Raw genomic sequence first — 27,015 nt, forward strand, 5'->3', positions numbered from 1 at the left:
AAGGGACAAACAGGGATTGGACAAAGTACATGGATAAACTTTCAAAGTGTGACCATTTCCAGCTCATTTTAAAATGTATTTTTATATATATAGCCTTCTACATGATTCTGCTTTGTTTGACAAGGAAGGTCATGAAGATTTATCACTCGTTTATATCTTCTTAAATTTGACCCAAGGAAGTCCTTTGCTTTCAATAGCTGTCCAGTGTAGTAAAGAGCTCAGAATCTGACAGAAAGCTGTCAAGAATTTTCCCAGATTTAGATCACAATGAAAAGTGAGGAAATAATGTCATAGGATGTAAGCAGAACATTCTGCATTCTTAAGTGACCATGAACTATTTTTCCACACATTTTGAGGCCTTAGCACTTCTTGCCTTCAAGAGGAATTTTTACCATTTTTATCCTGTGCTGCCTACCAGGATAATAGACACTAAGATAAAGAAAAATAAAGATATACGAATGTTCTCCCATGTTAAATAAATACCAGCAGGACATAATTACATATCAAGGAGTTACAAAACATAACAGCAACCAGAGCTGACTTGTGAGCACACAGGTACACTAAAATATTCTCTCCCATCCTTTCTGATGCATGAAGATTTTTATTTCATTTTCAATTTTTGAAAAGAAGCCAGCCATGGACAGACTTCATCTCAGTTTGTCATTAAAGGGCTAAACATAAGCCAGTATACTCAGAAGGCAGTAACAGAAAGAGGAACTTCTACTAGCCTAAGCACAAAAAACAACATTGAAATTCATAGGGTTATCCCACGTTACTTGCTTTCCTGCAAATGTATCATTTAAAAAAAAAAGTTTGAAATGGATTATCTATTCTCCATCATGCAGTTTGATAGATACAGAGTACAAGACAAATAATCCTGTGGGAAAGCAAAACTATTCACCGTTCAGGCAAAGGAAAAAGAAAACACTAGAAAAATCATCACCAGTGTAGAAGTCTTTCCAGCAGATAGGGTTTATTATGTGCATGGTAATGTTCTGTGCAATCTGTTTTCAAAATGTGATGAATAATGTTTAAAAAGACAGTATCTTTCTTCTTCTCCTCATCCTTAATCTCAGTTAGCTTTAACACATGAAGAAGGAGGAAAAAAAGTCCCCCCCTTGCCTTGCATTATCTTGCTCAGTGCTACTGCTTGTTCCATTTTTATCACTCGGCCCCCAAGGTCCTCTGGCAATTATTTAGCCATCATTCCCTCATGCCCCTAAGGAAATTACCTGAGTATATAAAAACAAGTGATAGCACTACAATTCTGCAAAATAACACACAGGTCTAGTTACTTGAGAGATACAGAATGACAAAATTTTTCCATAAACACACACTTGTTCCTTAAATTGTCACAGTTTTTTTTCACACCTACCTTTGCCAATGTCATTGACCAGGCTCCTGACATAAAAGCCACCACCACATTCAACGTCTGGAATGTTAAAAGTGACATGGTAAATTGCCAGTGCCACGTGAAATCTACTTTACATAGAAGCCATGCCCCCACATAAATGTAAAAATGCACTAAGCAAACAACCCAGTGATAAAATATTTATAGGATGCAACATCAATTATTCATCCTGTAACATATGTGAGGGTGAGATTGCTAAGCTAGACAGGAGGGAAAGCAAATACAATGGCAACTGTACTAACTCACCAGAATTTAAGTACCTGCTATGGTATGTTAAGAAATGATTCAGTCCTATTCATTTTAAGCATTTCAGAAGGTTGATTCATATTTCTAATGATGAAAGCAAGTTATTTCAAGTATAGCCTAAACTGACTATCAGTGCTTTTCAGATACTGCAGACAGGCAGCTCCAGTAAAATTTTAAAATTCACCTTTAACTTTCCTTGCTCTCTCAGCCCTTCCCTTCCCCCTCTGCCAATGATCAGCTACTTGTCACCCAACCATAAAGTAAGGGCTGAAGTCACATAGCACTGAGTTCTGTCACTCATACCTGCTCATCATAAAACATTTGCTCCATCACAGGACTGTGGGTCAACTGGGCAGACAGATCAATGCAAGATATCATCCTGACCTTACAGTAGCATTAAACATTTACAGCAGTCTTTTTGGTTTATTTATTAATATGCTTCCTAATGTACTACCCAGGTTTCTTGATGTATGACCGAAGGAAGGATAAGATCCTGCCTCCTCAACAAGAAAGGGGTCTGACAGTAATTGAAACTGGTCCTGGGAGAGATGCCAGCAGGTCTGGGCATCTGTGCAAAAGAATGGCAAAGTGAAGTAAGCAGACCTGAGAGAGGAACGAGTTGGAGGTTGCAAAATCATGGACAGATGCAAATAATCCCCTGACCAGTCTCTCAGAATTTTCCCTCGCTGAGAGATTAGATATAATCAGCTTAACTTAAAACCAAAATACAGTGCTTTTAATGCAAAGTGAAAGTCTCTGCACATGGGCTCACACAAAAATAAGTAGCTGAGTGAAATGAAACCCATTGCACTCTCTTAGTCCCATTCTGAGTGTAAATAAACATTAACAAGCTGGGAGCATCGCTCTATGTAATAATCTTTGACCTTTACCCAGCGTGAACAGTGGTGGCTGGAACTGCTGCAGAGAAAGGCTGTATACTCTTACTGGCCGAGCAGGCTTTGCTTCCACTGCTTCCCCTCTCTTCATCAGAGTTGAAAGTCTTTCTCCATCCTTCTTCAATGCAGAATAGCTGATCAGACAGAGCATGAAAATGTGTGTCACACATTTGTAATAGAACAGGCTTCCCATTCTCCAGATCCTGGTAATATTGTATTAAAGTAGCACACATTTTACTCCTTTTCAAGTACTCACAAAAAACCACAAAAACCCCAGCAAGTGCTGCTGAAATCCCTAGGACACAGAATCATCCCATTTACTAGTAGCTTCATAAACTGGAAAACAAGAGATTGTCTTGCTGTATGGATTTAAAAGCATTTCATCACTCACTTTGCAGTTTATGAAATAAAAGGCTTTCTATAAGGGTTACAACACTTGCAGCTGCCTCTAACATCCTGTGTGTCAGAAGTCTGCAGGGCATCCTCTGTTTCAGTGTTAGGTTGAGCTGAGCACTGGGAGCCACTGAGGCAACTCCTGCAATTCTACATTGCACCTTTCCCTGTCTCACACCAGGGTCTTTCCTGAACAGCAGCTGCCAAGTTCTAGGATGTTTAGGGAACCACTACAGAACCAAAGAAACTCATCTCACTGATTGCATGGAACTTTATCCAAAGCTCCAACTGTGGTCATGACAGAAAGATGACCATAGAAAAATCCAAGAAGATGCTGCTCACAATAGCAGAGGGCAATTTGGAACAGGTCACATGAATCAGAACACACGGGGCATTACTGACCTCACAGGGCTCACACTGGAAGCACACTAAGTGACGCATAGCAAATGCAAAGGAAAGCAGGTGAGCTTCAATCACCATAAAAGCCATCTGTCACAAACTAAGTCATGCACACTGCCAGCTACTATGGCTCATCTGAGCAGAAGAAATTTGCTAAGCTACAGAAGCTCAGTCACTAATCACTCATTCATACTCTAAGTTTTCACAAAACTGATTGAAAGTCATTTAAGGCACTTCCCCAGAGATGTCAGTAAGACTGAAAGACAGCATAGAAAACACCTAGCACTGCTAAGCTGTTTAAGACTTTTGCTATTTTACATTTACCCAAAACACCCATAGACTCCAGGTCACTATTTGTGCTGATCTTCCAAGGGACATAACCTGCAAATGTTGCAAATGTTAAACTCCTGACTGCCTAGCCTCTATCATCTTGTCAAAATGTGTCTCAATGCTTTGGAGAGAACTGACTTCTGTTGGCAAGTCCTGACAGCTGAACACAACTGTCAAGAGTGTCTGAATATCATGGAACTTACAGAGGAGGAACTTGCATGATGTCCCCTGTGAACTTTTGCAGCACATTTTCAAGATCTCTTTTTGTTACCTGGTCTGTGGAAAGAAAACAGTCAGTATGTTAGTATTGATTATTCCCAAGGCACTAATGGCATCAATCACATTCTGCAGAGATACAAGTTAGAGTTCCCTCTCTTCTGAATTTAGATGGGGTGAAAAACACCAAAGAAAAGAGATAAAAAACAGATCGTAGGCAGGAATGTGAATTATCACAAAAGGAGCAGAACAAACTGTCCAAGGTGATTAGGACAGTCTGGATACTTTCAGAAGGGCAGATATCTTCCTAAACATTTTCTTTTGCAATTTCCCTCTCTTGAGGCTGCAAATTCATCTCTCTTGGAAACTATAATAAAAGCTACAACATTTGGAATATTCTTATTTTTTTTGAAAGCATCAAAAAGAATAAAATGCTCATCTAACCAGGGAACTTCTCTCTAAGAGAACTTAACTGCAGGGAAAAATACAACAGATTATTAGAGAACAAAACCACTGATGTAGAAAAAGACTGTATCTGAAACAACACATCAAATCTCCCTGTCAAACAACTAACCTGCAAATGTACTCTGGGGTATAGTTATATATTAAGTAAGGCAATTTTACTAACGAAATTCTGTAAAAGTAAGACAGCTGGTTTAGGCAATGTACTTTCTTCTAAGAGTACACATGCACATCTGTCCCACTTTTATTGGAAGGCTATAACCTAAGTAGCTGATTGCATTGGTCCTCAGAAGCTCAATTCAACAGAGATGACATTCATCCCTAATTTGTTTAGAGAGTGCAAACATAAGATCTGTAATCACAATGCACTTCAGTGCATTTCTAATGTCTAGGGTTTGACTAGCCCTGTTTTTCATCAGTTATATTTAATTAGTGTCATCCCTGCTAAGTCAACAGCATTCTGGAACATAAACCAACCAAATTTATTTATTGAGCCTTTGTTGTATTTGAAACAGGCCTTTACTTGCAAACCTTAAAAACCAGATATATTTCATTCTGTAAGTAGAAAAGATAAGATTTCTTTTCCCAGCAGCTTTGGGAGATGGTCCTGTGGTACCTCACTTCTGCAAAGTACACTCTGCAGCCTCAAGAGCAGATGCTGCCCCTAGGTCCATGCAGCTGTCCCAAGATGTGTTATTAACAGCAAGGTTGCAAGGCACAAGGCACAAAACTCAGTCAGGGATGCTGAGAGAAACCAATTTACATCAGAATACTGGCAAGAAACAACAAAGCCAATTGTATAGTAATCTTCTGAAGAGTTTCTTACATAGTTATTTCAACCTTCTGTTTCTGTTTAGCAACACAGCTCAACAAAACTAAATGGTGGAAAGTCAGCATGACCCAGCTCCACAACAGTGATCCTGTCAGCCTTCTTGTGAACCCCAGGTTGCTTCAGGTTAGAATTCAGTATTTAAGACCTAAGTACAACTGCCCCTTGGAGCTCTCTTTCCAGTTTTCACCCCATGAACTGCACTGGGGGCTAGTGCACTCAGTGAGATGCCTGAGTTCAGTTCTGGCTTTGATCTCATATTCCCCTGACTAAGAGGTTACACATGGCCTCTGAGAAGTCACTCATGATATAGGCAACCTCTGTCTCAAGAGAAAAAAAAAAATTCCCCATGTGGAGAATGATGCATTAAGCCATTAACAAACAAATTGTGTGGTGTGTTATCAAAGGAAACATTTACAGATGAGTTTGGTAAGATCTAGTGTGCTTCTTCATGCTCGTTACTACTGACTCATTTTCCTGCTACAAAGGAAGGAAAAAAAGAGCTACCAAACCAAAAGGTGCCAACTGTGCCACAATCTCAAAAAGCCTCCACTGAAGGGTGATTCTGCCCCATGCTTGTTAACAAACTACTCCAAAAGAGAACACAAGAATTATCCATAACAGTGTAACAGAAGTTCAGCAGATGACCTCAATTCAGTCTGGCCCAGCACAAATTATTAGAAAACAGACAAGCAGAATCCTGAAAGAACTACACTCTCCAAATTATTCAGGTAGCTCTATTAAACATATATTTCAGCATAATCAGCAGAGACCTGCAGAAAAGCCTCATTAATTTTGCTCTCTATGTCTGGTTATAGCCCGTAGGCAGCTGGGAGGAAGTGGGTTTCAGAATGTACATTCCTGTACACAGTTACAAATATTAAAAAGGGGCTACAAACATTAATGCACTCAGAAAAAACATCAGAGGAATAAAATGCTACTTGCTTCCAAAGTCAGCATCTGACAGCCTGGCAGCAGTATGAAACCATAACCTAATTTCATGGGGAAATGTAAACTCGTTGTCTGGTAAGAAACAAAAGGCTGTGAGAAATTCAGAAGGGGTTAAAAGCAAGGAGCTCTCTTCAGTACATCCTGTCATTGTGACTAACTGTACAGGTTGCTTCCTAAGCTGCTGTCTAGGGACACTTTGAGGACTAAAATGTAACACTTTCCTAGAGTTAATATAGCTGGTAACTTTCTGCAGGCACTTTCCTCTTATGTTCCAATGAAGTCACTCAAGAAGAGTTTTATACATCTTGCAAACTGGCTTAATACCCTTTCTCTGTACAAAGGCCCAGTCCTGGATGATGGTGGCACTGCAGCATTTTTATTCCCTTGCAGATGCTCTGCTTCTCCAAGGACCCTTGTAGGTGTCAAAAGAAAACTGAAATTTGGCTCAAATATCTGGTTTATCTTTTCTTGGGTTTTCAGGATTAGGGATGGTGGGCCAAAGAGAGTATCTTGCAGAAAACCAAGCTGCTTTGGAGAAGACACTGGAAAAGATGAGAAATACAAAACATATATACTCTTTTTAAGTTCTCCATGGTACCTACATGTTCTTTTCTTTCTGAAGAAATCACATCTGACTGATTTGCACCAACATGGAAAGCAACTGAGACCAATGTCACGAGCATTTCTTTCAGCTGTCACTTTCTGCAAAAGGAAACTGCACCCAAACTGCACTCCCCCACCAATGCCAATGCTGCTCTTCATGAGGCCACGTGATGAACTGGATCATGCAACTGATCTCAGTTTAAAATGACAAGCAACTCAGAAAAAGGGGGTATTTTTAAGCCAAATCAGTTCCCCAAGCACTCAGTTTAACAGAAAGGTAAACCACAATAACAGGAGGTAGGAACTACTGTAACAAGAGCTGCCAGGGAAAGAAACACAAAAAACCACTCTGAATTCTGTCTGCAGTAAACAATACAAAATGAAAAAAGCAAAAACTAGCATTTCAAAAAACGGATTTTGATTTTTTTTTAATTGACCATGGAAGTTGCATCTATTTGAAATGGTATTTCACAGCTTTTACATGAGCAAGTATCTATGAATACCTCTTAGCGCAGCATAACCATAAAATTCCACCTTGAGAGGTACACATAAAAACCAAGAAAGTGCTCTCCCCAGTCATCATGAAGTACTGGCAACTCTACCACCATGTGGATGCTCAGTCTTCCAGAAGCTTAGATAGAGACTTAGAACTTGATCCTGAAGCATAAATAAATGATCCAACATCTCTGAATAATAGTGCCTAGTAAATAATGGTTTTTAGAATGACCCATCAGGTTAATGAGGACAAGAAACTCACGTTTGCCTGCCTCTTGCAAAAACAGGAATAAAAAGGAGATTGGGAGTGAGAAGTGAAATACAGGCTATCTTTTTCATCATATTGTTAAAAAAAAAAGATTATTTCCTTCACCTATTACCAGGTACCACAAAGAATGTAAGACCTGTAGAGTTGCTAAGCAACTGTTACTTATTATTTTAATTTTTTTTCCTCTCAAGGCTGCGAAAGAACTAATAACAAATACACTTACTCTGTCCCTGCTTAGCTCTACATTGTTTCTAAGATGACCAGCAAAGCCACAGCCAGGATGAGTTCTGAAGCCTTAAACCCTTGCACTGGGCTCTGTGGGTCAGAAAATGTCATTTATTAAAGATTCGAGCAAGACCAAGACTTGGTAGCTGACCATATGTAGAATGTAGTTTATACCATCCTCATTAAATGTTAAGCAGTCTGTAGGTAACGTGGTGTCCTAGAGGGAAGATCCAAGTACTTTATTCCTCCACTGGCCTTAAAGGGTTTTACTGAGAGAGGACTCCTGGGACTATACTCTGAGAGATGAAAATGTTACTGGACACAGCACATCATTTGTCAGCCTGTCAAAGATTTAAAATGACACAGTCCTGCCCAATGCTATTTCCTGCCTCATAATCTAATGCCTGGTTTGTTTTTTTCCAGCAGAAATGAACACTTGCCTTGGACATAATTGCATGAAGCTGGTTTGAATTATATGAGCACTGAAATTGAAGATGAAATAATCTTAGTTTAATTTCACATTTAAACTTAATTCAGAGTCCCAAACATCTCTTCCGCTTTCCTATGACAGAGACCACTTATGCCTTCAAATTGCATCAAGTGTATAGATACATTTATGCTTACCATAAGGTTTTTCTTCAGTTACTTTTCCTGTAGCATCTAATGTATCAGTAGCCTTGCCCAGCATTCCAATGGCAGTGTACTTCTGGGAAAGAATAAGAAAAATGAGTGAGTCAGGTCTTCAAGGCTGCTTCTTTTAATTTTTTTAAATTAAATTTAATTTTTTTAAAATAAAGGCTGCAGCTCAAATCAGAACAGGAAGAATACTACCTAAGTGGTCAACCCAGCAATGTTTGGTACACAAAAGTCAAGATAAAAAGACATGGAATCAAACAAAAGGTAAATCCTGCATTACATGTGCGAGTGATTTCAGTTTTAGAAACCCAAGGAAGAAGCAACATGGAATCTAATTTTTACTATAAATACATCAATAGCATAAAGAAAATAATAGGGTAGTAACATCAAAGTCTCTGTGGGGTGTCATATGTCATGGTTGAAGCAAAGCACATAAAGTACCTTTCACAGACAATTTTTCTGTTCCTTTGTACATTAAAAAAAAAAAAATATGACACAAAGACCTTCACTTGTGAAAGCAAAACACCCACTTCCAAGACAAAGCATTACAACGGTTCTGCCATGAAATGCAGGAATATGCAATAGCCTGAAGCTGCAGTTTTGAACTGCTGGAATCTGGTGAGGAGCTTGTGACCAGCGTAAGGAGTGCAAGGTCATTGAGTAACATCTCTGCTCATCGTGGGTTCTCTGAATATTTCTGTTTCAGGGTTTTTCAGGGTTCTTCTCTAAAAATTTCCTCAGAGTATTGTGTTTGTAGTTTGCAAGAAGGAATCAACCTGACCCCAGGGCAGTAGCTTTTGTCCTTGCATTTCACATGATGCCCTCCTTTTCCACATCTTCACCCAGAGCACTGCCATGCTCTGGGCATACAGCATAACCTGCCGAAGCTGACAGAGGCTTCCTGTGAAGCAGCTGCTCCATGACTTGACACAAGGCTGGCAACACTCAGAGGGTCACTCTGTAACATGAGCTTGGGTCAAGTTTAAGGATACCATCAGGTATTAAAATTGGGGGTTGGACCCACTGTCTATACCATTCCATTTCCCTCAGCTTCCCTATGGTAAGTCCAGAGGCCTTCAAATAAAGCCTGGGAGAGGAAAATCAAAGTGTTCCACATGCCTGTTTCCCAGTAAGGTTCCAGTGAACTTACCCCCAGCTGAACTAACACAAACCTGGAGATGTATCTTTTAGAAGCTGGCTGACCAAATTCTACTGGAACACATCCAGACAGGCACAAGCACTAACATTTTATTCTGAGATGCAGTGCATCCTGCTTCATGTACTTGCAAAGTACAAACAAGCTCAAGTAATAACAGTGTAGGCATATAAATCACACCCACACCACTGGACTAGTAAGACATGCCTTGATTTTGTTCCATGTGACAAGCTGCCACTTCAATGTATTTTATTTCTTCAAGCAACTGCCACAAAATGGAAGCAGCAGAAATAGTCAGACAAAAGGCAGCAGAGTGCAGACTTTATTATAAAAAAACCTGCATTCTTTGCTTACTGCATGTGCTGGATTTGGCTGGGAGAGAGAAAATTTTCTTAATTGTAGCTGGTATGAGATTATGCTTTGGCTTTATGCTGAAAACAGTGTTGGTAACATAGATGTTTTCATTATACTTACTAAACTGCCTTTATCACAACCCCTGAGTTTTACCTTTTTTCTGATTCTGTTGCCAACCCACTCCAAGGAGTGAGCAAATAGCTGAGTGGTGTTTGAACTGCCTGCCAGGTTCAACCACACCACCATATTAGGGCTACTTCCTTCCTAAATATTGCAGATTTCTGGTAAGTCTGCAAAATTAGGTATTTTAAAATAAAATTCTTGAAGTTTACACACTTTTGGAATGCATGAAAAAGATGCGAAAAGAAGAAGGGATGAACGCTGCTCCACAACAAATATTTAAATAAACTTTAAGGTATATTATCTTTTACTAGTATTAGCTTTTAGGACCATAAAATTGACTGCTTTCTGAGACATTTAATGATCTGGTTCTGAACATTTAACAGCACAGCTAGAAAGACACTATTCAGCACCTATTCCAGAGGTTAATAAAAACATGTGAGCAGATCATCATTATCCTAAGTATGATGAATGATCTTAGCAGTTTAGTAAAATTCTACATCTGAAAATTTGAAAACTCATACTCCATCTTCAGATGACTCCAAATCAAAATACTCATACTACTTCAGTTTAAATTTCTTCCTTTCCCTTAATTCTGGTTTTGGCCATCTTGCTTTAGGCTTTCTGTCACAATAACATGTTAGATTTGACCTGCCATCAATAGAGAGCTAATGTCTCATCTGTTTATATGTAAACACAAACTGCATCAACAACACAATCCAAATCTCATTATTTCCCCTTTAATTTCTGCAAAAAGAGCAAAAGAGCTCGCAGCTAGTAAAAAGAACATTCTTAAATGTTAGTCACAAATCCCCATTCCTTACAGGAGCCTTTAAAGAGTCACAAAACAGTCAAGCCACCAATGCAATAATCCACAAAGAAAGCTGTAACAGGTCAGGAAATTAAGAACTACAGTTGGTTTATGATGAGTCTCTGGAGTGCCCTTGGCTACCTACAATTATATATCATAATTCTTACTTGCCACTGGATAAGGTTGACTTCTTCCCCTTTGGTAGGGTGCAGAGCCTGGAGCTTGTAGAAGATAATATGAGAGTCCAGACTTACTTGTGTCAAAATTCAGCATTAACACTCTTCAGACTCTCACTCACACTGCCCTCAGAAGCACCCAATGGATTCTGAGTCATTTAATAAGCGTTCGGTGACCTCTTCTCACCTGTGTTGGCAATCATTTATTTCTTCCAGTTTTATAAAATACATCTAGGGGCATTCTCCCTGTACTCTCAAATTACAAATCACTGCAGGAACACAGACAGCAACTGCTCACAACACTCTGCCTTCAACCCACTCAACCCGAAACAAAAAAAGCGAGGTAGTAGGTGTTGCAGGCAGTGGCAAAGCCTGACAAGTGCAGACTGTGACAGAAAATGTCCCTATATTGGCAGCTCCTCAGAGAACACTGCCAGCCAACAGCCCCTACATCCTTGTCCCCCACTCATCTCAAGAGACCAGGACCCAAATCATTTAAAGATTAAAGCAGCACCTCAACTTCCCTATGGGATTGAACAACGTGCAAGTGTAGCACATTAAAAGCTGAGATCCAGCATTCCCAGTCACGACTTGCAAGCACTGCAGCATTGTGCAGTAATTCCAACACAGAATGGTGGGCTGGTCCCAAAGCAGAGCCCGAGGACAACAGACCTTTCCAAAACTATCCTGCACTTGGGAATGGCTGTGTCTCTCAGCCAGCCAGAATGCCATTTTCTTAAAAAAAAAGACAAAAAAGAAAACCATTACAGCAACTGAAATAAAAGGCAGCAAAGTGATCAGAAACTCTTGAGTATAAGCAGCTCCACCATTCACAGCAGTGAGAAGACAGCCTTAAGAAGATACTTTACAGCAAAAATCCACTGCACTCTGTCAATGATAATGCACAAACTCTGTCCCACAGACTGCAGAGACCTGGGGATGTGCTGGATGCAACCTCAACAAGACCAGACAGACAGTGAAATGCTCGAGTGGTCGTGCACATGCATCATACCCACAACCAGAAAGAAACATGGCATAAAAAGCCAGCACTGAAGAAAAACAGGATTACAGGAACCTATGAGAAACAAATTACAAACATCTAATAAATCTCCCAGGTCTTGGAAAGAGGAATTTTGTTTTAATGTCACAACCACAGGGCACAGTCAACATCCTCACAAATAATAAACCATGTGTTTACAATAATATTTTTAGTAGCAGAACAGCTATAACTTTTTTTTTTAATTTCATACCCAGTTTCAGAGAAGTCCTTAGACTAACACAGAAAGGGAAAGAATCCATTAAAAGAGAGAGAATAAAGGCAAGACTTCATCAGTATACATATTTAACTGGGAAAGGAGGAAGAGGAGAAGAGGGAAGAAGAATCCCCTCCGGTTTCAGGGGCTGCACAGCCAGCAGAGCTTTCAGCTGCACAACCCCACCCAGGGGGGCTCTGGGAGGCTGAAGCCCCTGGGCTGACTGCCAGGCATGTCTGCCCCACTTATCAGTGCAAATGCCAGACAGACCATGCAACAGAGCTTCTCAGTTTTAACTGCTGAGACATCAAGGTTTTATTTGGAAAGAAGCCAGAGACTTGAAATCTTAAGTTATAACATGTTTTAAAAGCTTTTTCATACATGGAGAAGCAACACTTCAGAAGAGCTAGACAGAAACACAAGTAATTACGAAACAAGGTCACCAGTAGCTGTCAGGAAGATTTTAAGATGGATCCCACTACAATAATTTCCCAGGCAAGCAAGCTCTCTGGAAGAGGCAGTTCATAAGAGTTCATCCAAGGATGACCCATTTTCTAATCACAGCAGCAACTGAACACAGAAGTGTAAAAGGAAAATAAATAAATGAAGGCTACAATCCCCAGTGCAAGAGACTCAAAGCTGGGAAAGAGAAGTCATATTCAAAAGAGACAGAAATTCAGTTTATGTAAACTGATGTCTGTGTGGGGCTAACAAGTTTGAACATAAACAAACATAAAATAAATGCTCTAGAGAACTTGATGGAAATCAGGGTGAACACACAGCAGGCAAGCACTGATCAGAATTAGTACTCCTGTGCCAAAACTATTTGCTCTGCACTTCCAGTTTTGTAGACTTAGGCCACTAAGACAGTGAAGTGGCCTTAAACTCTCAGTTTTGTAGTGACATTCAGTTCATGTTCAATGATTTCTAACACACAAATAACCAGTACTGGATTTAATATTTACAGAACTTATTTTGCTGTTTGTATAACATCAGCAGCTACCAGTGGTTTCCAGTATGCTAATCATCCACCAAAACGGAGGAGTACATGAGGTAGACAAATAAGCTGGAAAAAACCCCAAGGGTTGCCATAGTTTCAATTATTTTCCCAAACAAAGCACTCTCACTAAGCAGATTCCAATATATTAAAAGCACAGAGCCCTAATCTCTTAAAAGCAGGTTGCACAGAGGGCAAAATAAAGACTGCAGGATGAGGGAGGAGTTTCATGTTTTACAATAGAGCAATTTCAAAATTATCAAACACCAAACATGACCTTTTTTTATACATAAACATTACAACTTCTCTACTATTCATTTTTTTCTCCTAAAAGAAAAAGCTGACTTTGTGCTAAGCCTGCACTAAATTGTATTTACTGCTAGATGCTGTAATTGTACTGTCACTACTGAAGAACTATCTGATCTTTACTTTGTGGACTAACAGGATTTTCCGATCTCTTATGTCAGCTTATTTTAAAGAGTTCAAACATTACAGGATGATTTTCCATGTGAAGGACTAGAACCACCTATAACAGGGGAACCCACAGAAGATACTTGGCCTGTAGCTCAGAGAAGCTTTAAGGTGTTAGGTAAAAACTGTAACAAGTTTAAATTTTGATGCCAGAGGGAGCACAGGAAAGGGGGCAGGTGGGAGAACATCCCAACAGTAACAGGAACACTGTATCACCTGAGACAGCACCAAGCCACATGTCACCTAGAAACACAGGACAGGCTCACAACATCCCAGAGAGGATGCAGGTTAACGTGCAGAAGTGGCTGTTTGAAACCCACAGTCTCTTTATGCAAACCTTCCTGGCAATTGCTCTCTGTGGAAACCTCCCTCACTCATCAACATGTCTCAGGCTGGCTCTTAAATGTCATCCTCAGCTTTAATACCTGTTCCATCATTCTGTCCTCTTGTACCCGTATCACAGATAAAACAAAATAAAGAAAGATGACCTCCAAATTCTATCTGGGAAACAGAGTTTTAAGGAAATACATAACTCTCTGCCCAGAAATATGACAGTCCTTCAAGAAGGTAAGACTTTATAGCTACATACAGAATCACAGATAAAATTGAATGTGTGAAAGCCTTTAGCTAAATTCAAAAGCACTGCTAAGGCCAAGGTGCAGCAAATTCTAAAAGGCAGTGCTAAGAGCATCTCCAAATTACTAGAAATGAACACGAGGGAAAACAATGTGGAATAGCTAATCTAAAATTGTTACCATCCTTTTTATTTTCTGTTATTTTTATGAAGAATGAGAGAAAAGCCTTGCCATGTTGCAGTCTTGATTTTATTAATGAATCCAAGCAAGAACTGCACATGTAGCACAGCCACATACACAGTTATAGAAAGGTCAAGAGGGAAGAGTGCATCACTGACCTCATGAATGGAAGAAGAGAAAAGTCACACTAGAATATGCTCTTAAAATATTTGGCATTTTGGGAGGAAAGAGCAGCACAATAGGTGCAGTCTGCTCAAGATTTTCAACAGTTTAAAAAAGAGTGTGAATATTAATAGAGCATGAAGCTGAGCTATTAATAGATTAGGCCTCTGGGGTGAGCATAAAAGAGACTTGAGCAATAGACAGCATGTTAAGCCAGCTTACTGATAGTATCACTGCAGTACAGCATGTATCTATACTATCCAACAGCTTCTTCTTCTTCAACTTTGTTTTAGGGATACTGGGCAGGGCAGAAAAGACAAGATATTAAAATCAGCCTCTTCTCCTATGATTTGTTACCCAAAAAAGCGGGTTAAAAAATGTATCATATGTTTTTTAGTAACAGGTAATTAAAGATGTTGACAGTGTGTAAGGCCATTTCATCTCTCTGATATTTCAGCCCTTCCCAATTCCTGCATCCCCCACTGTGCAGGCTTCACATTCTCTAGTGCAACCTGTTTTGTACTGACACCACTTCAAGTTTTGCTAACACCTTCTACACATTCTCAACACACATAAAAACCAACTTCATTCATGCATTTTCCCAGCCTTCCTTTTATGTAAGCATTTTCCTTGTGACAAAATAAGGAAGACAACCACACTTTCACAAACTGACACTGATCTCCAGTTAATATATTGAGGCATTTGGGGAACAAAAAATTCATTGTCAGCAAAGTAAAATAACACACAGGATAGAAACCAGCGCCAAATTTGCATACACACAAGAGTCTCTGAACCAATCTCCTCTGCTCTAGGCAGAGTTCATCAAGTTATAAGAGAAAGTTCTGGTTCTGTAAAAACCTTCTCAGGTGCCAGCAGTGGTTAAAAAAAACCCCTAACTATTATAGCAGTGCCTGGATGTAGCTGTTACAGGCTACTGACATTAAGTAGGACAAGTTTTATTAGTAGACAAGACATCTTTGCACTGTGTTGTGCAAACATATGAGGAAGTATTCCTTGAATGTTTGCACAATAACATAACAAATACCATGGAACAGAAATGTCAAGGCTTCTCTGTCCTATACCTATATTTCAGAAATGTAATATACTTCCTCCAAATGTTAACTAAATAGGTGAAATTAAGCAACCAGCACATGTGATGGAGAATTCACCTAGCCAGTCTACAAGGGCTGAAACACATCCATCTGCCTGTGGGTGGGTTAACATCTCTCATAAAACAACCACTCCATCTCCAATCTGCCAGTCCTGTTCCTCAATGAAAACCCATAAAACATGTTTCAAAACAAGCTTGAGAACTAAAATTCATAATTCCACTGGGTTCAAAAAAACCCATGGACTCAATAGAGATATTGGATTTCTGGCACACTATGATGTTACCGCATGCTAACCCCTCCAACATATAATCAACCAGGCTCTCTCTTCCCCTTAACCTTATCATCTCCTTCCTCCCTCTTCTATCTCCCTTGTAAGGAAACAATAATTTTTTTGGGCTTTAACAGAGGCAAAGTAGTGACATTTTGTGTAGCTACAATCCATTTTCTTTAAATAGGCAGGTCACATGCTGCACTTTTATTGTTACGTCTCCCATCTCAATGTAAAAAAAGTTCTGTCAGACCCTTGGTTATTCTGGATGTGATACCATTAACAAAAAGAAGTCAGAAGGTAAACCTGTGGCATAAACCACAGTGAAAAATGAGAAGGTGCTGCAGATCAAACATTTCTGAGGGAAAAGACTAAAGAGCAAACAAGCCACTTTTTCTTGGATTCCTCCAAGACAAATACATTTGGATATGCAATTCAAAAGCCAAAGCAGATGAACACAAGCAAGATGGGATCTGAAGAATCATCAAGCAAGCAGTAAGAGTTCTCCTTGCCTTGTGCCTGGGAGTTTGGCTCACCCATTGTGAACAAATCCTTGCTGCCCCACTCAGGAGATAGAACTGTTTGCCTGATGCATTTTACTAAAGCAGGTAATAAAAAGTATCCTATCTTTGTGGAGCAGTCTTGGGATATTACCTATATAACTGCTTGCTCACACAGAATTGTTTGTATACAACACTCACAAGCATTACCTGCTTTTTATTTCAGAAATGGTCTAAAAGATACCTACTCCATTAAATTCTAAACAAACCTGAAATAGACTTAGTTTTAAAATCCATGGCTTCTATTTCAGATCTGAGAGAGGGCTTGCATACTCAAACCTAGTTTTGCCTAGTTTTCTGTACAGTAACAATTAGTTTAATAAAACTATCACCACTACCCAAAAAACCTGCCCTTCCAACACCATGTTAAAAATATCAAAATCTGAGAAAGAAAACAGAAGACATCCCCATGCACTGTATGAATAAGTGGGTTTGGTTTCACCAATACCAAAAAAAAGCACAATGAAGCCAAGAGCTCAGCTGGTGATACCCTAGAGAAATTTTTAAGAACAAAAGTAAGAGCACAGACCACCAAGGGGATTCTTCGAAATGAAAGTCAACTCAATTTTCTTGCACTTGCAACTCAAAAATGAACTGGAGCACAAACACTGACATAAACTGAAAGGAAAAAACAACAAACCAGCGCAGTGAAGCTATTTAAAAAGGAAATGAGAATTTCCAAAGAATAGCATTTACACCACCATGGTGTGCATGTCAATGTGCAAACACACATGTGCTGGCAGAAGAATAGAGGTCTCAGAGATGCTGAGTTCTTACAAGCCTCCTGGAAACAGACAGATAGAGGAAATAAATCTATTGCAGCTTCCACTAAGAAGGGTCCAGAGGGAGCCCCACTGAATTACTGGATACCAAAATGTCCACATGGGGCTTTGGTGTCTAACGAGCTGTAAACAAACAAAGTCACAAGCAAAGGCTTCATTAGTTTTGCTCCTTATAGAACCACTGGATGTGCTTTTTATTGCATTATTAATTCATTGAACTCACTGCCAAAAAGATGGAAGCAAAGGACTTAATTAAAAAAAAGTGAATTCATGAAGAAAGCTTGCCAAAGTTTATATTTGAGAAGTTAAGGGATACAAGTAAAAGCCTAACTTTTAGGACAGTAAGATTATTACAGGATTTAAAGAAATAATATTGTTTACGGACACTTTGTTCTTCAGGATCTGATGCCATCCCTCTAGAGAAACAATTCTGCAGCACAGAACTCTAATCCAAGAATTACACCGCAAGAAGTAACAGCACATTCTCCTAGATGAGTTGTTTTTAAATAGGACTACCACTTTGGAAAGCATGCTACCATTTTCTAACCCATTTCTCCCCCCAGAAAAACCACATTTCTACATTGTGTTTGAGACAATAAACACAGTCATACATAAGGAAAAAAAAATATCTCAAAGTTCTAAAGTGCAAAAAGTCCAAACAAGACCAAGTGCAGGTCCCAGAAAAAAAAGACAAAGAGATTCTCCTATGGAACATTTATTACATGCTCAGTATTTAAATTCCAGATCCAAGAGTATTCAGCTCCTCCCTCTCACTTGGAACATTTGAAACAAAATAAAGCAAGCAAACAAAACCTAAGCCAGCTTGTACATATTTTTATTTCTGGATAAATATAAAGAATTCAATGAGAAATCTGGAACACTATGCAGGTATTGCCCTTGGCTGCACATTTCTGTTTGTCTTAATTCCTAAGGAGGTCAAACCAATGCAGAACTCAGTTTACATGTCAAGAGTAACACTCCTTGTAGAATGTGTGTGAGTTGCACACCAAGTGATAATGCTCAGAGCTGCCACACAGAGTCAGGAAAGTTTCACACAACGTTTGGGGAAAAGTCAGAGACAGTCCAATTCCTGGCAGAGTCACCATATGGAGTTTACTGCAGTACCATACGTTTTGGCCACTTCACATAGCTCTGCTGCCAGCAATGATACACTGAACTGTTTCTTTATAAGACACATTCCTAGAAGCAAACAGTAAATTCTGGCCAGAGAGGGTCAGACAGCTCCTCTGAATCTTTGTAATAACAAAAGGAACAAAAGAAAAACATCACATTTCAACAAACACTTCAGCATCCAAAATAGTGAGGAAAAAAAAATAACTAAGAGTATAAATTCAAAGCACATGGCATTGTATGCAAAAAGATACTCAAACCTATTTAGCTATGGATATATCTCTTGATACATTATGAGATGCTGTTGTCAATGTGGTCAAAAATCCCAACAGGCAGACATCTGTGGGAAATCCTTCAACTTCCTTAAGCCTCACAAATTATTGCATGCCTATTTTATTGAAGTACAAATAGAAAATAAGAAGGTAGAGACAGGCAGGAAAAGCTGCAAATAAATGGTGGCAATTCCACACCTGGCACGGATGGCAGGTACCTCACACTCTCCTCCACTGGAGAAGAACACAGGAAGAGCTGCCGATCTCTGTAGGATGTAACTTTGCCTCACTGAACCAAGTGCCCACAGCCCACATCAATGGAAGGCCAGGGGAGAGCTGATGGATCTGGCTGGGGTAGCTCACCAGGCTGCCCCCACTGCACATTCTCCTCTCCCTTGCCCCTCAGGAGCAGCTCTGAGCCCCTGTGAGCCATCTGGGAACAATCTGGCTGGATAACCCTGTTACTGACTACAGGACTGCACAGTGAAGTTGTCAAGGAATCTCAGCATTCCCTCTTCTGCCAAAAAGGTTGAAAGTACTTCATCCATCACAGCTGTTTCCACTGTGACCATCAGCTTAAGAGAGAATTCAATTACTTTACATGTTTTTGAATCAACAATTTACACACTTAGCTACAATGACTTAATTTAGCTGAAGTAAATCTACGACTTCTTTTAACTTTAAAATTCTTTGAAAGGAGATGTCAGGTGGTAACTGCTTATGTTTCCACTGTAAAGTAGGCTGTTTACTGCATGGTTCGAAACACAGATGCCTCTGAATTGTGCTCATATAAACCAAATGCAAACCCATTACAGTCAGTGTAGTGAATGGCACTGCCTACCATGAGTTTTGGATCCAAGTTTATAGATATGTTCTTTTAACCTGGTTGTTTTCTTTTCTGTCATTATTTGCCTCTGAGTTGAACTGAAGATTGTCAATCAAATCCAACCTTTAAGCTATCAGTTCAGCAACTGTAAAAGATCTTAAGTGTTCAGACTAGAAGAGAATGGGAAAAATGGCAGAATGTAATGTATTATTGACTTTTCCTGAGTGTAAGATGAAATTTGGAAGCCTTAATTGATTTCTGCATCTGTCATTCTTATCTAAACTTCTCATGTAAAAATAATGGCTAAAATCACAGAATTTGACTTGTGAAGAAGGAATCAACACTGGTAGATTACTCTTGGGAGTACTTGTACTTTTTTGTGTATGTAACCTACAATCTGGGGGGTCACCAAAGTAAAATTAACGCAGTAAAATTAATCAGAACCAGCAATGAACAAGATTTCTATCAGTCAGGGCTCTGGTCTGCATTATCTCATGCAGCCACAGGACTTTTGATACCTTTGGCTTCTCACATGTGCATGTGTCTACTGATGTGTTTGTGGAGCATCCCTCTACAGCAGCAGCAATGTGATCCAAAACACTCTTAATTCCAAAAGGTGCCTCTTAAGACATCATGGTATTTCAGAAGACAGAAAAGAAACAAAGACCTTCTATTAATGCAAGCTGAATAACAATTAAGTTATCTACACATAAGGAAAATGACCAAAAATTGAACTGTCACACACAACTACATCTCCAAAACATCATTTTCATTTCCAGTGCCATCTTCATTAGTTTTTCTTTCCTTTGTTTAATACACTAAATAGTACAGAAATCTTTCTGTAAAATGGTAATTTGGTATTTATTAACATTTCATAGAAAACCAAGACAAAGCTTTTTAAATAACCATTCTGGACATAAAAGTCTTAGGAGCACATTTCTGACTAACTGCAAAAAGGAACTGAAGTACACATTTGAACTAATATGCAGGATGACTGACACATTTGTATGTTGATTCAGCTCTTCACTGTAAGAAAAAAAGAAAACCAGCAAACAAAACCCCCTGCTAATACAAGTCACTTAGCATTCCTTACCTTGGAACCTGCCAACATAGTTCCCAGCATTTTTGTTCCTTTTCCAATACCAACCACTGCAAAGACAGAAGAAGAAATGCTGCTTCAAAACAACTCTGCAGTTCCCTTTTTCAACACCATTCAATACGAAATATTATGCTAGTCAGAAACTCAGCCTTTCATGTTCTGTTAGCATATGAAGAGAGTCAACACTTCTGAGAAAGTATCTCTGATGTTCAAACAACATGGGACTAGCTAAAGGAAAAAAAAGTCTAAAGAAAAAGATAAATAACCTTCATCTATTGTTAAAATACTTTAATTCAACTCCTACATTTATTAATCGTTTAATCACCAAAGAAATGGAGAGTGCAATTAACATTGCCTCTGGTTGGATGAAGGCTATGGCTCACCAATAATGAATGAACCCTTCATTGTAACCAAATAGTCCTTTTAAAGGTTGATAGTGACCAACAGTAATACAGCCAAGACAGCATAATGAAATTGTTTATCAGGCTTACAGCAAGGAAGTAAAATAATCAAAAGGTCCAACTGCCTATTATTGTGCATGTACAAATTACTGTTATTTCAATCTTAACACCAGTATTCTAAAAAACAGCAATCAGTCAGCTTTGTGTAAAAGAAAGAGACAGAAAAAGAGTTCTATTTTATATTTTACTTTGAAGCTTTTTACAAGGTGCTTTCCTTTAAAATGCTTTCCTATTGATTTTTTCCACTTACAGCAATCCAAAGAAAATTTTAGAAGGAAATTAGTTTTATGTACGACTCATGGAAAGTGTAGTAGCTTATGTACTTCATTTTAATAAAGCTAGAGGAGTTAAGGAAGCTTTCAGGAAATCAGCTTCATGTTAATCAAGAGCCAGGACCAAAACCATCAAACTGAAAATTAATTTAAAAAAAAAATTTACTTGTGGTTTAGTGCTTCTCAGTTTTTATGCTCTGAGACTCCTTAGATTCCTCCTTGCTCTCAATTACTACTCCTCTTATTCCTGAGGGTTTTTAGTCACACATGCCCTTGTGCTTTCGTGTACCTTCAGTTCAACCTGTTCCTGTTATTTGCCAGATAGGGAAGAGCTGTAAGAAGGCTGAGAAAAGGAGATAAGCACACAGATAAGACTTTATAACCAAGCACTTTTCTTGCAACATGATGACATAACTGACACTTCAACAGCTGAGCTGAAATTTGCTGAAGAGTGTCAAGAGATTCAACAGGATAATTTTAAAGAGACATTGAATGCTTTTGTGAACAAGATGCTAACAATTTTCTCCATTAATCATCAGCTTATGGAGAATGTGTGTTACTGAACAATGACATAAACCACACTTGCCAGACTACATTGAATGTAACAAGATGTAACTGAATTTTTATTTTTTACACTTTTTCATGTTTTATTCTACCATGAAAGCATAATTCATTACTGCCATACAAAAGCAAACCAAATAAAATTCCCATTATACAGCAAGAAACAGCAGGCTGGAGCCACAGCCCTAGAATAACACTAGAAGAAGATATTCACTAAGACTCGACCTTGCTTTTCTCTCACATGTCATAGATCACTGACCTCTGCCTCCAAGGTCCTTCCTCATCTACATTTGCTGTCAGTAAGAGAAGAAATATAAAAGTATGTTTTCTGATAAAGAACACTGCTCAGTTATTGGCAATACACCTGGCACACTAAGCAAGATTCTGTATCAATTAATTCCCAGGAACAAAGTTATAGACATGCAGTACATAAAATCTGGGAGACAGCAGTATAGATCAAGAAGTGTTTCAGAAAATTTTATACTTCTCTCATACTCCTGTCCATGAGGAAAGAAAGCTTTCTGCTCTACCACCCCATCCTGAAAAGCAGCACACATATTCTGAATAACTTGTTTCTGTTGTGTCCTCTCCTCTCTCCTCATTACCTTACCTGAGTGCACAAGAAACCTGGGCACATTCCCATTCCCACTCCTCTCCAGTTTTGTCTTTTCCAATTTAGCTACCATTGATTTTTCCCTGTGTATTTTGTGAGGCAGTGGAATGAAAGATCCTGTGCCTTTTTTTAATCCACCCATAGCATATTAAGGTGATGTGCTTTTCTATCTATAGCTAGCACACCAAGCCCAAATACTTTTTGTCATGCCCCAGAATCAGGCTTGGGAGACTGCTGGCTATCATAGAACAGTTGGAGAAGCAATTAAAAAAGCATGAGTGATTTTGTTATTCCTATGGATCAATGCTGTTGACTTTGCACAGTGAGAAGCAGCATGCTCAAAGGGAACATCTGTGTAAAAGGAAAACATCTGCTTCAGCAATACTCACTGAATTCTCTTGTGAGTGGCCAGAGCAGAGGAAATTAGAATCAAACCAGGCAGTGCTCCTTTCTAACCCAAAAATGTTACATTTTGCCATGTTCACAAGTGACAATTACCAGCTACAGACCTCTGGCAACACTCACAGCAACCAACCTCCCCTTGAAAGTGAATTCTTCCTGGGAGAAGTCATACATCAAAACTCAGTGCATTTACTTTCAGTGTATACTCAGAGTTGTACCTGTTTATTTTCAACAGCAAAAACATATTGCTGTTATTTCTTCAGGCCAGGGAGAGCTACAAGGTTATGATTTGAGCAAGCTGTTTACTTATCAATAAAACTGTTGGTGACAAAGTATGATGTGGGAATAATCACACCCACAGCTGAGGTTTTAACACCAGCAATTGACACATCCTGTTTTTTAACAAAATAAAGGAATTCAATAAAAGGATTGCTATCAAAACTAAAAGACAAAATATCTTTGAAGACTCTTCTTCATGAAGCAAGACAGGATGGGGAATTAAAACTTTCTCTGTGCTGAGCCTCAAGAAAAGCAGCAGCTGAATTGTTCTTATACATCTTTCATTTGGCAACTACTAGCAGCCCTAAAGGCTCCTTCAGAATCCCAGAATAGCATTACTTTGCGACAACATAATTCAACAAATTATGATGACTATAAATCCCCAGCTTAAGTTTAAAAAGCCATCAATTTTCAGGTATTTTACAATTCATTACACAAGGGCTTCTATTTTCCCACATGTAATAAGCCAGTATTTGGGGTAGGAGAGGGAAGGCAGGAAGGGAGAATACAGCCTTCTGTCAAGAAACACGTTACATGCATGTAAAAGTATATGCACAGGAAATTTAACCCAGACCATTCTTCCACAGTAATCTGTCCTTCCCCCCAAACCTGCCATGTGTATCCCAAATTGTTCCTCCAACCTGATTTCATGCAGGCATGAAAATGTTTCCTGAAATCATATTTTGATGACTATAATTATGTTTTTCATTACCCAGAACTCCTGTGGCTGCACTGTCCAAAGTTCCTCCATGTCCAATTTTCAAAACCTGATTTCTTTTGTTCCCGTTTGTTTGCACACCAGCTTCTGCAAATAGAAATTGAAAGGAAGCATTATAAAATAACCTTAGAACACAGGGAAAATGGCACGCATGTCCAGACTGCTAAAGGAAATAAAAATCAAATATTTAAACTATTAATTAGCAGTGCAGAAATTACTGTACTGCAGGAGACCAATGATTAATTTAGGTTTACTCCCAACTTCAAACAATTTGCAAGGTATTTTCACTTAGATTCTAATGAAGTCTCACATAGTGTTACAAACAGATTTTTGGAAAATCTGAACTGGTAGCAAACCTGGTTCACCTGTGATGTTTCATTAACAAAGCATGGAAGATGCAGCAGCAGAGCTCCCAAAACATCTATTATACACAAATTTTATGCTATATAATCTAAGCAGTTCTTGAGGTATTTACTGTGTTACGTTGGGACATGTTTATTTGCACATTCACAGCCTTATGGAAACTCTGCAGTGAACTGAACTCGCTCACTGCTGCTTTCAAGCTGTCAGTGTCCAACCCATCAAACTTCCTATGCAGCTGATGACTCCAGGAATTTTGCAGAGTCCAGTGCCCCTTATTTATTAGTATTAAATATGGCAAATGGTCTAAGTTCTCTTACCCATATCTATTATCTCTCCATTCAGGGAGCCTGATTCTTCCATACAAGAAGTATGTGCTTACACTACAGTTCACTAGGCTAAGCACTCACTAGTCTGAAAGTATGTTCTCACTTCATCAGCAAGTGCCCAGAAGCCCAGAGCAGATGATCAAGTCCCCATAACCATTACTAAAAGTATCTTGGCCATAGTCACTCACATCTTTGCAACGATCTCACTTTTTTCCCCTTAATATCTGACATACAGACTTCCCTGAACAAGCAGTTTCTGCAGACTGTGTCCAGGACTTTCAAACTTTATGAAACGCTATGGTTATCACTCCTTTGGTGGTAATTTTTAATGGCAATAGGCAGCGGGACTGCAGGAGAACATCCTGCCAGTGCTGCACTGCAGAGATGCTGCTGACACCAGAGATGCTGCTGACACCCACCAGGCAGATGGGCACATGCTGTCCCTGGGACCCTGCCACAGCTCTCCAACAAACCTGGAATGCCCGCAAGACTGGAGCTTCCTGCTGGGGCAAATTCCATCCCCACCCAATCTCAGGGCTCACGTAATGTGGTATCTTGGCGGTAACACGTGTGTGCCACAAGAACAAGTGGTGAATGTGGTCTTACAGCTCACCGTGTGACCAACACACCGAGTTCCACTAGGACAGCCTTTCCTTAAAGGCCTCCATGGACAGTACTCCACCACCTCCCTGGGCAGCACCATGCCAATGTCTAATCACCCTTTCTGCGAATAAATCCCTCATAATGTCCAACCTGAACCTCCCCTGGCGCAGCTGCAGACCATGAGCGCAGGGAGCCAGAATGCACCCAGGAGTGGCTCCATTCCCCAAGGTGGGCCATGCCATGGCTATGAACTACAACCAAAGCAAAACAAACAAAAAACCCACAAACAAACAGAACCAAAACCTCGCCTATTCTCTGGTTTTCTGAGCTGTGGAAGAGGCTGCAGTGTTTGCCGGGTTGCGGTTCCCGCGCCCCAAGCACCGCACACACCTGACCCATCCTACAGCCGCACCGGCACAGCACGCCCGGCCCGAACCCTCAGGCTGTGCCGGCCCGGCCGCCGCCGCTCACCTGCCAGCAGCCTCTCCTTGAGCAGGTTGAGCACGGCGGCCGAGGTGGGTCCCTTGGGCTTGCGGACGGCGAACAGCCCGCTGAGCGAGAAGAGCTTGTCGGCCGCACGGCCCAGCGCAGCACCGCCCGCCTCCCCCGCCATGCTGCCGGGCCGGCAAGAGCGGCGGGCGGGCCGTGAGGGAGGAGCCGTGAGGGAGAGGGAGGGAAAGCCTTAAGGTCGTTTCGGCAATCGCTGGCAAGAGAGAGTTTAATGTGAAAGCGAAACAAAAATGCGTTGGTAAGGCTCGCTGTGCTGGTTACTAGAGCCCACCGAGGAAAAGCGAATAAAAATCTATAATCAATCAAAACCAAAAACCAGCCCCAAATAGTCTGGAGGAGGCTCCACCAGACACAGCGATTTGCGGGCATTGCTGCGGAAATTCGCTGCCCCTTGAGTGGCGGTTCCTTTGATACCCAACTTGAAAGAATCATATTTTGACAGGACAAGAGAACATAGTGTTAAGCTGTGCCAGGGGAGGTTTAGGTTGGATATTAGGAAGAATTTATTCACGGAAAGGGTGATTAGACTCTGGAATGGAGTCACCATCCCTGGAGGTGTTTAAGGAAAGGCTGGATGTGTCACTCAGTGCCATGGTCTGGTTGACACAGTGGTGCTTGGTCACAGGTTGGACTCGATGATCTCAGAGGCTTTTTCCAACCTAATTGATTTTGTGATAATCTGCTGACTAGTTGCTGTGTCCATTAATCTTCCTGCCTCTGCCTGTGTCATATAAGAGTGCCGGGAAGGCTTCTCTGGGATCTCTCGCCTCCATACAGAAGTACAGTGTGTGGGTTTTCCTCTCCAGCTCTGATTTGTACAGACTCGTTTCTCTGACAACACTCCCAAGGCATTTAAACAAGTCATGCTTGAGCAAGGCACTGGGAGCTTGGATGCTTCATTCATGTGTTTCATTTATTCATTATCTGCAAGAGCTGCAGATGAAATCATGAAGAGATGCTGCTGCAGGGGAAAAAAAATACATGGCTAGCTAAGGGCTGTGCATGTTCCCAGACCGTCCCAGAGCTTCAGAGAAGCAAATCTTCCTGCTGAAGTCAATGGCTGTCTCTGTGCAGAGCAGGATCAAGGTCCCTGGGTGGGTTTTCAACCTATGCTGGAATCAGTGGCTCACTCCATGCCTTCCCCAGCAGCTGTATGGGACACAGAGCTCCCTGCTGCAGCTGCCACTACTGTGTCCATGAGATGGGGAATGGCTTCCTGCCACCAGCAATGCCAACCAGCCT

The 27,015-nt window shown here is 40.1% G+C and overlaps 1 protein-coding gene across 6 annotated transcripts in view; it reads right to left on the minus strand.

Moving 5' to 3' along the window:
* The window catches only part of TRUB1 (TruB pseudouridine synthase family member 1), a 31,678-nt gene extending 5,755 nt beyond the window's left edge, over nucleotides 1-25,923 (minus strand). The window contains exons 1-8 of one of the 6 annotated variants that reach the window (XM_085064768.1): nucleotides 25,735-25,922; nucleotides 23,966-24,058; nucleotides 20,660-20,715; nucleotides 8,349-8,427; nucleotides 3,879-3,951; nucleotides 2,548-2,687; nucleotides 2,109-2,225; nucleotides 1,376-1,432 (exon numbers count right to left, since the gene is read on the minus strand). In XM_085064768.1, the coding sequence (XP_084920894.1) occupies nucleotides 1,376-1,432; nucleotides 2,109-2,225; nucleotides 2,548-2,687; nucleotides 3,879-3,951; nucleotides 8,349-8,427; nucleotides 20,660-20,715; nucleotides 23,966-24,058; nucleotides 25,735-25,876 (757 nt within the window). In that variant the 5' untranslated portion in view covers nucleotides 25,877-25,922. Of the gene's footprint in view, nucleotides 1-1,375; nucleotides 1,433-2,108; nucleotides 2,226-2,541; nucleotides 2,688-3,878; nucleotides 3,952-8,348; nucleotides 8,431-20,659; nucleotides 20,716-23,965; nucleotides 24,059-25,734 lie in introns of all 6 variants that reach the window. The other 5 variants (XM_085064767.1, XM_085064771.1, XM_085064769.1 and 2 more) reach the window with 5 other exon arrangements.
* Nucleotides 25,924-27,015: the final 1,092 nt, after the last annotated feature.

The sequence above is a fragment of the Lichenostomus cassidix genome, chromosome 6, assembly GCF_008360975.1.
Source record: "Lichenostomus cassidix isolate B80296 chromosome 6, HeHo_3.0, whole genome shotgun sequence".
Classification (NCBI taxonomy): Eukaryota; Metazoa; Chordata; class Aves; order Passeriformes; family Meliphagidae; genus Lichenostomus; species Lichenostomus cassidix.